The sequence below is a fragment of the Colletotrichum destructivum genome, chromosome 4 (genome assembly GCF_034447905.1).
Source record: "Colletotrichum destructivum chromosome 4, complete sequence".
Taxonomy (NCBI): Eukaryota; Fungi; Ascomycota; class Sordariomycetes; order Glomerellales; family Glomerellaceae; genus Colletotrichum; species Colletotrichum destructivum.
In genome coordinates this window covers 4,919,641-4,932,923 of record NC_085899.1, presented here as the reverse complement: position 1 = coordinate 4,932,923, position 13,283 = coordinate 4,919,641, and the positions used below count along the sequence as shown (strand labels likewise).

At 51.4% G+C, this 13,283-nt stretch overlaps 6 protein-coding genes across 6 annotated transcripts; 3 read left to right on the top strand and 3 right to left on the bottom strand.

Annotated features, from left to right (window-relative positions):
* Positions 1-119: 119 nt before the first annotated feature.
* Positions 120-1,535, top strand: CDEST_07435 (Putative pectate lyase, pectin lyase/virulence factor; the record flags this gene model as incomplete). Its single annotated transcript, XM_062923594.1, has 4 exons — positions 120-463; positions 606-831; positions 894-1,063; positions 1,136-1,535. The coding sequence occupies 4 exons, from the start codon at positions 120-122 to the stop codon at positions 1,533-1,535; spliced, it is 1,140 nt and encodes a 379-aa protein (XP_062779645.1).
* A 1,327-nt stretch (positions 1,536-2,862) lies between these two features.
* On the top strand, positions 2,863-3,707 carry CDEST_07434 (Putative mycotoxin biosynthesis protein UstYa; the record flags this gene model as incomplete). Its single annotated transcript, XM_062923593.1, has 3 exons — positions 2,863-3,088; positions 3,152-3,476; positions 3,533-3,707. 3 exons carry the CDS (start codon positions 2,863-2,865, stop codon positions 3,705-3,707), a joined length of 726 nt encoding a protein of 241 aa, XP_062779644.1.
* A 2,264-nt stretch (positions 3,708-5,971) lies between these two features.
* On the top strand, positions 5,972-6,254 carry CDEST_07433 (uncharacterized protein; the record flags this gene model as incomplete). Its single annotated transcript, XM_062923592.1, has 1 exon — positions 5,972-6,254. One exon carries the CDS (start codon positions 5,972-5,974, stop codon positions 6,251-6,253), a length of 282 nt encoding a protein of 93 aa, XP_062779643.1. The 3' UTR covers position 6,254.
* A 1-nt stretch (position 6,255) lies between these two features.
* Positions 6,256-7,379, bottom strand: CDEST_07432 (Putative histidine phosphatase superfamily, clade-1). The gene is made up of 2 exons (XM_062923591.1): positions 7,000-7,379; positions 6,256-6,941 (listed from the first exon to the last, which is right to left on the bottom strand). The coding sequence occupies exons 1-2, from the start codon at positions 7,315-7,317 to the stop codon at positions 6,351-6,353; spliced, it is 909 nt and encodes a 302-aa protein (XP_062779642.1). The 5' UTR covers positions 7,318-7,379; the 3' UTR covers positions 6,256-6,350.
* A 484-nt stretch (positions 7,380-7,863) lies between these two features.
* On the bottom strand, positions 7,864-9,985 carry CDEST_07431 (Putative Tle1 phospholipase; the record flags this gene model as incomplete). The annotated part of the gene is made up of 3 exons (XM_062923590.1): positions 7,864-8,510; positions 8,576-8,941; positions 8,998-9,985. The coding sequence occupies 3 exons, from the start codon at positions 9,983-9,985 to the stop codon at positions 7,864-7,866; spliced, it is 2,001 nt and encodes a 666-aa protein (XP_062779641.1).
* Positions 9,986-10,421: 436 nt separating this feature from the next.
* On the bottom strand, positions 10,422-12,657 carry CDEST_07430 (Putative cytochrome P450; the record flags this gene model as incomplete). The annotated part of the gene is made up of 5 exons (XM_062923589.1): positions 10,422-10,636; positions 10,696-11,711; positions 11,774-11,960; positions 12,026-12,243; positions 12,312-12,657. The coding sequence occupies 5 exons, from the start codon at positions 12,655-12,657 to the stop codon at positions 10,562-10,564; spliced, it is 1,842 nt and encodes a 613-aa protein (XP_062779640.1). The 3' UTR covers positions 10,422-10,561.
* Positions 12,658-13,283: the final 626 nt, after the last annotated feature.

The following is a 13,283-nucleotide window of genomic DNA, read 5'->3' as shown; positions in this document are numbered from 1 at the left end:
AGATCCTGTTTCTCTCCAGCGGCTTTCACCCTCTTGTCTCTCTTTCATATCCAACCAACCACATTCATTCTTTTGTATCTTTGTGCTCTTCTTCTTATTTCGAAATCCTCCCAATCATCATGAGATCTGCTCTTCTCTCTGTGGCCCTGGCGGCCTTCGCTCCTCTGGCTCTCGCCGCCGATGCCGTCAAGGGATCTGCCGAGGGCTTTGCCAAGGGCACCACCGGTGGTGGCTCCGCCGCCCCCGTCTACCCTTCGACCACCGCCCAGCTGGTTTCTTACCTGACCGACTCCTCGGCGAGAACCATCGTTCTCACCAAGACCTTTGACTTCCGTGGCACCGAGGGAACCACCTCCGGAACCGGCTGCGCCCCTTGGGGAACTGGCTCTGCTTGCCAGACCGCCATCAACAAGGACAACTGGTGCACCAACTACCAGCCCAATGCCCCCAAGACCAGCGTCAAGTATGTTGCACAAGCGGTTTCCCCCCCCCCCCCCCCCCCCCCCCTCCATGCCAATCATGGATCTCGAGCTTCGCAGGAAGACCAGACATGCATGGATGGCACAGCTTTGATGACTGCAGACTAACACGATCGACTCCCTCAGGTACGACAACGCTGGCCTCAACCCCATCAAGGTTGCCTCCAACAAGTCCCTCATCGGTCAGGGCAGCAAGGGTGTCATCATCGGAAAGGGTCTCCGCATCACCGGCGGCGCCAAGAACATCATCATCCAGAACATCAAGATTGAGAACCTGAACCCCCAGTACGTCTGGGGTGGTGATGCCATCACCCTCGACGGCAGCGACCTCGTCTGGATTGACCACGTTACTGTGGGTTTATCCAAAACATTTTACAAAAACTTGGGCATATCTCTAACAAGAATCTTTCATAGACCTCCAAGATTGGCCGCCAGCACATTGTCCTCGGCAACGGAGCCTCCAACCGCGTTACCATCTCCAACAGCGAGATTGACGGTTCTTCTACGTGGTCTGCCACCTGCGACGGCCACCACTACTGGGCTCTCTACTTCACCGGCAGCAGCGACATGGTCACCTTGAAGGGGTAAGTGATATCCAGAGAATATCAAACCCCCCTCCCACCTCGTGACGAGGATATGCTGACAACCTGGGCTAGTAACTACATCCACCACACCTCCGGCAGAGCCCCCAAGGTTGCTGGAAACACCCTCCTCCACGCTGTCAACAACTACTGGTACAGCAACACCGGCCACGCGTTCGAGGCCGACTCCGGCTCCAAGATCGTCGCCGAGGGCAACGTCTTCCAGAACGTCAAGGCCGCCTACCAGACCGGCCTCGCCGGCAAGGTCTTCGCTTCCCCTGACACCAACACCAACGCCAAGTGCTCCTCTGGCCTCGGCCACGTCTGCCAGCTCAACGCCTTCGGCTCCAGCGGCTCGCTCGCCGGCAGCGACACTTCCATCCTCTCCAGCTTCTCCGGCAAGAACGTCGCCTCCGCCGGCACTGCCAACGACGCCAAGTCCGCCACCACCAGTGCCGGATTCGGCAAGATCTAAGCTGTGGCTTATGATGAGGATGCTATTTCCGCAGAGCCTTCAGAGGGGGTGAAAGGAAGGGGTAGTTTGTTTTTCGTGTCGGGGAGTTACAACAGCAGCCAACGACAGATTCATGTACATATCTTACTTCAAAGTCCGGAAGGGCGTAAATATAATGCTTGATGCATCATCCATTGCTTCATTAGCCGCTTTTCGGCGCTTGTATACCGGGCCTGCCGAAGGTTTATGGATTTGCGGATCGCAATCGCCGTGACGCTTACACGGAAAATACGACTTCGCATTTGGGATGGAGGGCACCGAACAGACGCTGAGGCGGTTCGAGAGTGCCATCTGCGCCGCACGTTATAACCTTGCTTTAGTTAGTTCGTCCATGTTATGGCTGTACGTGATTGACGAGAGTGGTATAGCGCGGACCTGATATAAATATGAGAAACAGTGGAGAGCGTGCTTTGGATCCATGTCATGGTTGTGAGGCTCTCGTGTCCGCAAGCGCTGAGGATGGGGGCGCCTGTGCAATTCGTCTTGGCCGTCGAAGACAGCCAACTTGAACACCTCCCTCATCATCTGCAGACAATGCAGCGAGTGAAACATGGTTATTCCCCATCCTTCTCTGCCGCCCATCTCTTCGGTGCTGTTTGTCGCGCCCCACAGAAAACCGCCTTGGTCCGGCAACACGGCCGAGTTCCAAGATTCATCTCCCGCAGGACCGAGATCTTCCAGTTTGCGGAGGTGCTTAAACTGTGTCGATATTGTCGGTATTTGAGAATCGAGGTGGCGGCTTTTGGCTGAGATGGAAGAAAGACGCAGAAATGGGGCTAGGTTAAAAATGATGAAGAAAAGCAACAACCCGACTGTGAGGTATGAGATTACACGGCTTGCGGTGCTGAGGGTGGCTGCCATCTTTGCTGCCTCGCTAGGTTGCTTGCTTTTTGGTTCGACCAAGTCCGAGAAGCACACATGAAAAGCTGAGACATGCGAGGCTGATTACACGGAGTCAGAAAAAGAGCCAGGAAATAACCTGTGGCGTCGGCGCCGGACCGACTGATTTACACGGGTTGTGGTTACAGTTCTCTCCGGTGAACTTTAAACCGTGTAAGAGCGTATAGTGCAACGGATCAATTTTGTACCATAACAAATCGCCGTCGTACTCATGAGGTCCGAAGCGAAAGATAGTTGACCCTTGTCATCCAGTTTTGAATTGTCACCGCACCTTCCTTTACCTTCCTCCGATCACAACGGATAAATCGGCGGATAAGCATAGTAGGCCTTCTCGGCTGTGGGCATAAGCGATCTATTGCTTCAGCTGGTGCTATTTTCTACTATCACGATGGTTGAAACAGTATGTGTTTTGGTGTCTCAGAAAGATAGGCTTCTCCCTGTCGATATTGAGTCGAGGATTCAGCAGCGTTTCCTGTTCAGCAAGCGGCAGCGCAACTCACTTCTCAAGGACATCGCACTTTTGTGCTCTATGTTTCTCAGTGTTGTACTCTTGGGTGCCCTAATCACAGATAAGCCCTCACTACAACAATGCATCAAGTCGACGTCGGCGTACTGTAAGGAAACCCTCCCGTCTAGAAGGTACATTCAGCGTTGTTACTGATCTCGTATCGGAGCAGCACCGCTTCTTGACCGTTATCATGTCGATCTCTCTCCCCGGCTGAGCACCAACTCCTCTCTGGAACCCGGTGCCACGCCGAGCATATACCGACAGCCGCCATCTCCAGAGGTTGATGCGGCTTGGAGCCGCGTGACTAGCACACACCTCTTCCCCTTACGCAGAGACGAAGTCATCAAGATGGGAAAAGACCCGGATTTCGTGGCGCTGATGCCCGAAGAATTTGGCTTCGGGGAAGGTTTGCACGCTGGATTCATGGACGTGTTTCATAAGATCCACTGTCTAGACGTATTACGGCGAGAGGCTCACAGGCAAGGTTTCCTTTCGTCTGTGTATCACCAGTGCAACCGAAATCCAAGGCTAACGATGATGATGTCGGCAGTGACTACTATGGCGCCTCTACCAAGTCTCCCCTCGGCCAAGCCCACGTCGACCATTGCATTTACATCCTTCTCGACAGGCTGATGTGCAAGCCTAACATGCAGATCATTCCGTACATTTGGCTCGAGAACCATCCTACACCTACGCCAGATTTCATCAACACGGAGGTCTGCTAGGATTTTGAGAAGGTCATATCTTGGAAAGAGACACACGGGCATTTGAAAGATCGCTGCTACTGTTAGTTCCAGTCTCTTGCGCTGATGGGACACGAGAAAAGCTTGCGGGCAGAATGCTGACAAGACACGAAACAGACGACCTATACAGGAGTTTACGGCCAAAGACGAAGCAAACACCGTAAGAAAGGAAAACCTATATTTTGGACTCTGTTTTGATTACTGACTGATGAGATGTCATCAGAGTAAGTGACGGATGGAAGCAACTCCGGAAAGATGAGGACGCGTTGAAGATGAAGAATCCTAATTCAGGCTCACATTATCACTGATGGACTGCACGTCGAACAGAGGTTGCTTGTGATGTGCAATAGCAACGCATATTTATCCTGGTCAGTAGCGAGCAATCGAATTCAATTTAACGAATAACACATAAATAGAAGACCGAGCTTCCCACCGCATGTCACAGCATCTCAAAGAGCAATGGTGTGCATTATTTCGAACGACACAGACTTCATGGCTTGGTGAAATTGCGTTAAGTACTACTCCGGCCACACGTGCCACGACTGCGATGAAAACGCCGTTATCTTGGATATGTTGCAGAGTTTGAAACGAAGAACCGTTCACGGTGTAAGTGACAAGACTGAATCCTCCAGCTAGTTCAACGTCTGCTCCTATATTCGAGGGCTGAAAATGACGCTTTCTACACCATAATCGAGTGAATACAGCCGCAAGGTGATTTCCGACTGATGCGTGAATGTTCGCCATTGAGCCTTTGATTTTGCCTGATTCATCTCGCCATCATGGCCCGGAATGATGTTGCTTTCAGACTCCGATCAACCTGCATCCTACTCCCAGGTTCTGAGGTGAATAAATATCGGTATGCGCGTAGTCGTGCGGTCCGAAACACCTACGCTTGTAAGTTTTCTTTACCGTCTACGTCTTACAATCCGGGTGATGGAGTGGACACAGTTCTCGGTCCGTCAAAAACCTTGTCTCTTGTGTCCAAATGGAGTGGCTACAATCGGGCTTTCGTTACCAGGTGGCAACATGCGGGTTTTGATGTCTAAGAACGGGCCGAGAGGGAACGTATACAAGAATAGAAATAAATATCATCAGTATATCTAGTAACATTATCAATACATTTCTACAACCTAAGGCTGCTCATCATGATTACCGGAGATTCAAGTTTCTAAGGTTTCCGCAACACAACTCTTACATCGACCAAACGCTTTACCTCCTCAGTATGCGGTTTCAAGTCATCCTAGCGTCTCTGGTGGCTGTCGTCGCTGCGGCACCCACTACTCCTGTAGGTTCAGTCTCGCTGAGGTCACTGGATCGCTACTGATACTCGTTATCCATAGACTCAAGAACAGCATGCTCAAAACGCCAAGAGAGAGGGCCTCGGCTACTCCTACAGAGACTTCGAGGGCGCTCCTGATTCTTGAGAAGAAATATCTTGAAGGTCCTGAAATCGATAGATTGTTATGGGAATGCCTTCCTCTGCTCTGAAAGATATAGATTGTTCCCTCTACCTTTCTTACCACTTTTGAGACACACTGGTCGAGAAGACCATTGAACACATTTCAGGACTGTTTCATACCTAGAAATCATTCAATGGTTAGAGAAAATAGACCATAGAGCAAGTGAATTGAATTTTTTTTGGGCGAAGTTTTTGGACCAATAACATATTTTTTCCCTCTACTGCGTTTTGATCCGGCCTTTTGGTATCTGGCCTAGAAAAGCTATGTAATTGCCTAGGATAAATGTTGATGAAATAGACTACCCAGATTGTCCAACTTTTAGCAGCGGGCACGTTGAATAAACCAACCCGGATGAAGATTCCGGAAATTGTGAGACCTGTCACGGAGGACCGGATTGTTCCACATGTACACCCTGATACATGCGCCACCGGAACAAGAAAGCTTGACACTGGGCTGGTTATAGTGGAGGCACATTCAAAAAGTCGAAAACTATGATTCGACCAAGGGAGGGATAAATTATGAACCAAAGGAATTTGAACGGAGCTTTTAGTGCCTCACCGAAGCCTAACGTGGTTTTCCTTACCACTTCAGGGTACTTCAACATTGCTCCCTAGAATAGAAAAATTCACCAAGTCCTCAACCATCGACAACAAGAGAAAGCAAGATACGGGGATATCAGCCGAGAAGAAAAGAAAGACCCGCTCTACCATGTGAGTCTTTTCTCATCTAAACAGACGTCGGATGTTCAAGAGTTCTGACGAGCACGCAGTTACAGAGTCCCTGACGATGTTCGACCCGATCGCCAGCATGATCGTTATTGGCACACTCGCCATGACGTCGGTATACGGCTCATACGTTTACTGGACCACCCACGGCCCGACTTCAGACGAGTGGCGCGAACGCAAATTGGCTGCCGACAGACAACGCCTTCGCCAGGTGATCCGCGAGGAGAGCCGTGCTTCTGACGCGGCCTTGGTTCGTCAACTAGTCGAGAGAGCCGCCACGCTCAAGACAAATCCAGTCGCGGAGAAGGAAGCCGAGAACGAGTCGGAGAAGAAGTACGCCTAATCAGGCGAAAGATGATATAGAGTACGTACGTGGAATGAACCACAATGGGAGATTGGATTGGCATAATGTGACGAATCTGGGAAGTCCTGCCCTGTAGCTAGCCAGATGACACGTCTGTTCTATCACCACGGACCAACAAAGCAATCGTGGACCCTTCTCTGACTCTGAACTCCTCCTGCCCACCAACACCCAGTATGGCTGCGATGGCGTATGAGTGAACCGTCAGTGAAACGAATTGACTTGCGTCCGTTGAGAAGATCTCATTTAGAACCTGCTGCTTCCTGGCAAGGTGCTCCTCCGTCGTCTCAAATCGGTCGGCCTTCCACAGCTGGTCTTCCTCGGTGAACCCTGGCTCGACGATATATCTCGGATAGGCACTCTCGATCCATTTCTTTGGGCTTCTCTTGTCGCAAGTGTGATCCGTCATACGCTCTCTCAGTCCCTCTTTGACGAGAGGCCGGAACTCCTGGCCCCTCTCCTCAACTAAGCCGCCGAACACGAGCCTGCTCGTCTCTAGGCACCGACGGAGAGGGCTCGTGTAGAAAGATTCCGGGAAAGGCACTTTCTGGGTCGTTGTGGCGTCCGCCCAAAATGCACTCAAATCCTTTGCTTGGCGAATGCCTGTGTCGACAAGCTCAGCGTCGAGCCATGTGACGACACCGTCGCCGTCGAGATGTGACCAGTACCTCTGCGCCAAGAATATCCATGAGTAATCAAAATAGTCGAGGGGGTATTGAGTTACTTGCATCCCACTCAGCTGTCCCGACTTTAGCTGCCTGCACGTTATGGAAACCCAGGCCATGTCTTGTCAGATACAGAACCTTGTACTCGACGCCTTCCGGGCTCTCAGCGTTGAGTCTGTTGACGTGGGCGGTAAACCGCTCCCATGGCTTGGCGCCTGCGTCGTTGGTCGCATCTTCGAAGGGTTTGTCGAGGAGGCCCAGGCTCGGCTGAGTCGTTGCCTTCCCGCCAGGACTCTTCTCCGCGACCTGGTAGTAGTCCACAAAGTACTCAGGAAGGATCGTAAACTTGTAGCGATGGATGGGGTCGGCGGTTGCGGCCATTTTTGTCGCTGCAAGGAATGCGGGGAAGAAGGTGAAAGGGGTTGAGTGAGTGTGAACCAACAGCTATGGATGATGAAGAGGCAAAAGAGGAACAAATTGGGGGATATGTGGGGGCAGGCTTATTAAGTGTATCTAAGCGTACCTTAGTAGAAAAAGAACCTGACCAGGCGCGTCATTGCTTGGGGGCTTGCGGGAAATACTGAAGTGCATTGAGGCTGAGCATCCGGCGGTTCAACCTACCCTACCTTACTTAGCTCATGGCGTTCTAAGCTCCAGTCTCATTCGAGGGTGTTGGAGCGAGCTCCTCGCCTGACACTGTGTTGTTGTTGTTGTGGCATGGTGCTAAAGGGAGCGTTTTTGGGGGCTTTTGTCCTTCGGCGAGGCGCATTCAGCCTCCAATCAATCAAGTAATTAGTAATATGACAAGTATTTTGAACATCAACTACAATCTCTGGTCTTGAATACTGGGTTGAAGGTTGAGAAACCGACACCGATGAAAGAAATCCAACACAGCCTGCCAAGCTTTCTGCATCCGACAAGAGAATTCTATTTCATTCTATCAAGAGACTCAAGAAACTCCTTTCCTCCACGGGAACACTCAGCTAGGCGACGCGAAACATAGTCGGTGCCCTTGATGACATATTCGGGTATGACGACATCTCCTTTCTTCCACTCATATCGAGGCGGGCCGGGCTTCTGTTTGTTTTTACATCTCAAGAAGCCCTCAAGAGGCCTTGGGCGGTATGACGGGTGGATAGCCACTCTGTAGTGGACGGAGGGATGCATTTCTTCGTTCGTCTGGCCAAGATCGTTCCCAGCACTGTCCTTTTTGTATTCGCCCGGCGTCCTGTACTTTGACAGAAAGGGCACAAGTTTCATCAAGGGTTCGAACAGTTCAAAGACAGGACCGGTAGCCCAGGCATCATCTCCGTCGTCGGGAACTGCTTTCAAATTCGACTCAATGAGCAAGGTGTGGTTGAAAACTATTCGGACGGGTTGCAGAAGCCGGTTCCACCAGAGACTTTCATTTTGCTTGGCTCTGTGAATCAGCTTTTGGCGTGATGCAATTTCGCGATCGGCAAGACTTAACGATGGTCGCGGCTTGGGATCGTCGCTCTTCTTTTGTTCGTCGTCGATCCGAACGAATTGGCTGATTTGGTCACACATCCATGTGAAGGAGAGAAGGGCAAGTTCTACTTCAATCAGCGGGCTTTCCCATCACTCATCTGCGACGCGGAGGGGGGCTCAAGCTGCTTACGTTCACAGTCGAACGGCAAGCCCCAAAGGACGAATGGGTTGCCGCCACCGATGTTGATGTGGCTGCCAGGGAACCAAACTTGTAGTAGCTTCGATTCGTCGCTTTCCTTCAACTGTTCGGCCATCTCGCTTTCAATCAGGGCTTCCCAAGCCTGAGAAAGTTCCTTTTCCGAAGCCTTTCCATTCTTTGGGTTCACAAGAATTCTAAACTTTGCCGCGAGCTCCGTCCTCGGCTTGCCGCTGGGCTGCGGACGTTGGTCATCGTTGCCTGGGAGGCGCCAGAGGGTCGGGGTGAATGCCCGTTGGTGCTCATCAAGTGACAGCGCGTGAAATGCATGCTTGATGTCTGGATGGGAGTGGCAGAAAGCTTGATCAGCACAACCGTCAAAAAGTAAGCATGCCGTCAGAGCCCAACAAACTTACATCTGCTTAGGGAAGTGTTGTGGAATCCAAGGCTGTCAATGCCGGTAAAAGGAACGAACCGAACGACTTGGTTGAAGATCTTCGTGTACCAAGCTGTGACGGGGATTCCTATTTCGTCGATGGATTCAAAGATCCCCCAACCCGGAACACCCAAGGCGCCAACAGTGTCGAAGACCCCAACGGCCTCAACAACTCTGGTAAACTCCGGGGGAAGTGTATGAGGTACCTTGTCCCAATGGTCATCAACGTCGGGAGAGTCCTCCAGATACCTATAGTCCTTTTTACGCACGCCTGTTATCCATTCTCGAAAATCTTTGGACTTGCGGAAATTGAAGCTGTCGACAGTCCTCTTTCGGTAGAGATGATACAGATCCGGAAAGTCGTCCAATTCTCTCGGCTGGATGATGCCGATATCGTTAATCAGACCTGCTACCGATCGGGCGGTGTAAGCACCCCTGGAAAAGCCAAAGCAGTAGATCTGGTCGTTAGGGGCGTAGTTCGTGACGATAAAGCTGTACGCCTCGAAGACTCGTGCGTCGAGACCGTCGCCAAAGCCAGCTTGACGCCCCCTGTCGATTACGCTTACACCGGCGCCGGTACCGATTCCAGCGCTGTAGTAGACGATCTGCTGACAGGTGTTGCCATCCTCGTCCGTTCCTGTCAGGGCCATGGAACGGGCGAGTCGTGTGACGTTGGAGGGGATGTTTGTCTTCCCAGACACAGATGACTGCCAGGTGCCGTCGCAGCAGATGATGATCTTCTTACGGTGAGCTTTCTCACAAACGTCTGACACAGTGGACTTTTTCTTGACTTGCAAATCATCAACTTGTTCGAGGGTGTAGATCTTCGAGGAGGGTACTTGGCCAGCAAAGTCCAACGCAGGTGGCACGACGGACTTGGGCTCGAAATCTTTCGATCCCACGACGAAAGATCGCCAAAGATCTGAAGAGTTGGTGCTCGCGGGCGGCCCCATGTTTGAATGAGGCATTTCAGACGGGTTCGAATTGTGAAAATGGTAAAGCGGTCGGAGAGAGGTCGCTGGGGAGTGTTGTTTGGAGAGTGAGAGATCTTGTCTATTTATGAACGGGTACAGATAGGGGCCTGTTTACTGACAAATGACTTGGCCGCCCTAGACCCCCATGATTAGAATCATGTATGGCACGTGGTTTGGAACGTCGTAATAGAATAGAATTCTTCTGTGTGGTGATAACTTTTCAGCTGGGCGCAACAGATATATATGGCATTCCTCGACGCTCGACGCAGCAACTAAAACAGAGGAACTAAGGAATGGCTCGGTCCGCCAATCCCGAAACCGAGACATCAAGAAAATCGACTCGCCTACTCTAATCCAAAAACTGGTGTTGAATATGGTTGGGGCCCACGAGCCATTTGATAGCATCACGGAACGCAGGGGGGAACATCATGGGAGCATGATTAAACCACTTTTAAAGCATGTGATCAAGTAACTATCCGATAACCATTCCCCCACCCTTACGTCGGCTTCAAGCCTCAATGCGAATTGCGGTTACATTGGCAAGCAACAGTTCTCAACACTTATATTGCATCACGCTTCTGTAGCTCCCTCCAGCCTCACACGGACCCTCATATTGTCGACTGGTCGTGCAGTAATTTGCCTTGTCTAGCCATCAAGTCAATAAAGACTGTAAGAAAGTGCGGGAAGCTCTGAAGATATCTTACGTTGTAGAGATGCGTGCTGGACTTGTGCTGCCCCTTTTCGTTGAGGATAGGCTTTCCCTTTTCGTCCAGAGTTGCCTCCCCCAGGCCAACCTTTTCAAAGGCATACTTACCGACAACACTGGCCAGAATAACTCTAGCCTCGATGTTGGCTAACTCTTGTCCGATACAGTTTCTTGGCCCTCTCTCGAATGGCCTCCATGCAGCAGAGGGAATGATGTTTTCTCCGGCCTTACTGGTGCCTACTTTCTCGTCGTCGTTCGTTGCCATGGACGTGTCCGTATTACCGAGCCACCGCTCAGGGACAAAGTCGTCCTTGGTACTTCCGTAGACCTGGGGATCTCTTTGGATGACGGTGGCGCAGTTGTATAGAACAAGGCCGTCGACACATACACTGGTCTTGTCGGGCAGCTGGAGATGGAAGTTTGAGCCAGGAGGGGTAAGACGCGCAGAGCCGGCAGGTGGGTACAGCCGCAGGATTTCCTTGATGACTGCTGATGTATAGGTCATCTTCTGAGTGATCTCTTCGCCTCTGGCGAGCAGGGCTTCGCGAACAGTTTCGGGGCCCAGGTCTTGACCAAAAAGACTATGCAGCTCGGCTCTGAGAGCCTTCATTGCGCGTGGAGTCCGGGACAGCTCGTAAAAGGCCCATTGGAGGAGAATGCTGGTGGTGTCGTGGCCGGCGAACATGAAGGTCTTAAGCTGGTCCTTGGTTCCGTCAATGATGTCCTGAGTGAGGATTTCAACATCCCGTAAACTCAGCGCCAGAATACTGCGACTCGACACGTCGTGGTTTTGTTTGACATCGTCAAACTTGCGCCGAATAAGGTCCTCCAAGAAAGTGTTGAGAGTATTGGCCAGCTTCTTTCGTTGGCGGTTCTTCCGAGGACCCTCCCACCATTGGAGAATGCCGTTGCTTTGCTTGTAGGATAGAAGAAATTCTTTGTAGCCCTTGATAAAATCGCCCTGTAATTCTTCTGGGAGTTGAGCACCGAGGTCGACGTCCATGGTAACAGCGCCTAGACAGAATCAAATGAGAAATCCATTCTAGGAGAAAGGAAAGATAATTGTATGAACGAACCGATGATATCAAAAGTGAGGTTTGTACACAGAGGCTCGAGTTCAAAGACCTCTCCAGTGTGGACAAGTCCGTCCAGTTTAGCAAGGAACGCCTGGGTCTTGTCCAAGATTACTGGCATTAAGCTTATGAGATGTTGAGGGGCGAATCCCGGGTTGAAGTGCTTTCTCATATCCTTCCATTCCGGACCCTGTAACAAGTTACTCGTAAGTGTCTGCTGATAGTGAGTTGTACGGTCTGACAGGAATTCCTTACATAGGACATGACGATCGATCTCTCGCCCAGGAGCGGAAAAAGATGCAGCATCGTATCTGACTTGGGCAGGCTGTAAGGCCATGTCTTTGACTGTCTTGACACCTGCTCCGCAATCTCATGGGATCTGATGAGCAGCATTGGGCGGACTAATGGACGCAAGTCAAGGAACATGACAGGTGGGGATCCGATTGACTCGGCCATGTCGTCCATGGCGGGGTCTGATCGCGAGATTAGTTAGTCAATCACATTCAGCGTCGAGCGCAGCGAACGGACGGATTCAACCTACCCATCTGGGCGTCCTTTTCTCCACGCTTCCGATGGAAATCATCGATCGCCTTGAGATGGCCCCATGCCAAGGATGGCTTGAGCTGGGGAAAGTGCGCATATTGCTTGAATCGACGGTACTTCAGTGCCGAGTAGAGGTACAGTATGAGCGCCGGAAGCGCTAGCAGCGCTATAGATAAAAGACCCAGCATGCTGAACTGCCTCTTCCAAACCGTTGGTAAGGATGAATCAAAGAGGGATGGTATTAGATGTAAGAAAGGTGGTTTGCAGGGGAGCCATGGGCTTAATATATGGAAAATGCAAGCGACATGCGTCGGAGGCCGTGGAAGCTGTTTCAAGAAAAGCATGGGTCAAATTCCCACAGCTCCCGTCGTCCTATTCGGAAGAGCACACCTATGTAAATTATTCATAAGGGACTTGGCATGGGAGCCATGATTATTTCGTCCACTCTAGGAGGATCACCTCGGCTGACAGAGGCAAAGCGTGGATGACGGTTCCACCGCTGACAAGTGGCGGGGTTCGCGTCATCGAAACGCTGCAACTAACGATGGACATTTCTTGGACGGCTCAGCTCTGCTTGAGCTAGCGATCATTCACTTCTACCGTCTCTGAATCGTCTGGTGAGGTCCAGCAGGGACGCGGGTTCAGCTTGGGCCACATGCAAGCGAACCAGATGACAATGTGGGTGGGAGCTTGAGAATGAGGGGACAAATCGGAAGAACTGCATCTCCAAAACCTCACTTGGCGGCCAGTTAAGGTGACATCACCCCTGATCAAGTGGACGGCACTAGCGGGGGTTGCCTAGTGGGGTCTCCGCAATTTATACACGATCTCGCTCAGCGTTGGTTTTGCCGAGCAACACGAGTACGAATCAGCAGCTCGCCTTGACACGGCGAGTAGCGAGCGAGTACGAAACCCCATCTCGCTAACTGGATTTTGCTTCCGCTCAAGGACCCCCGATTTGAATCAGTGC

Excerpts from the sequence above, each read along its gene's own strand:
- CDEST_07432 (XM_062923591.1), bottom strand. The coding sequence starts at position 7,317 with ATGGCCGCAACCGCCGACCCCATCCATCGCTACAAGTTTACGATCCTT. Across the intron at positions 6,942-6,999 it reads TCGGGACAGCTGAGTGGGAT|AGGTACTGGTCACATCTCGA; the intron begins GCAAGTAACTCA and ends TTCTTGGCGCAG.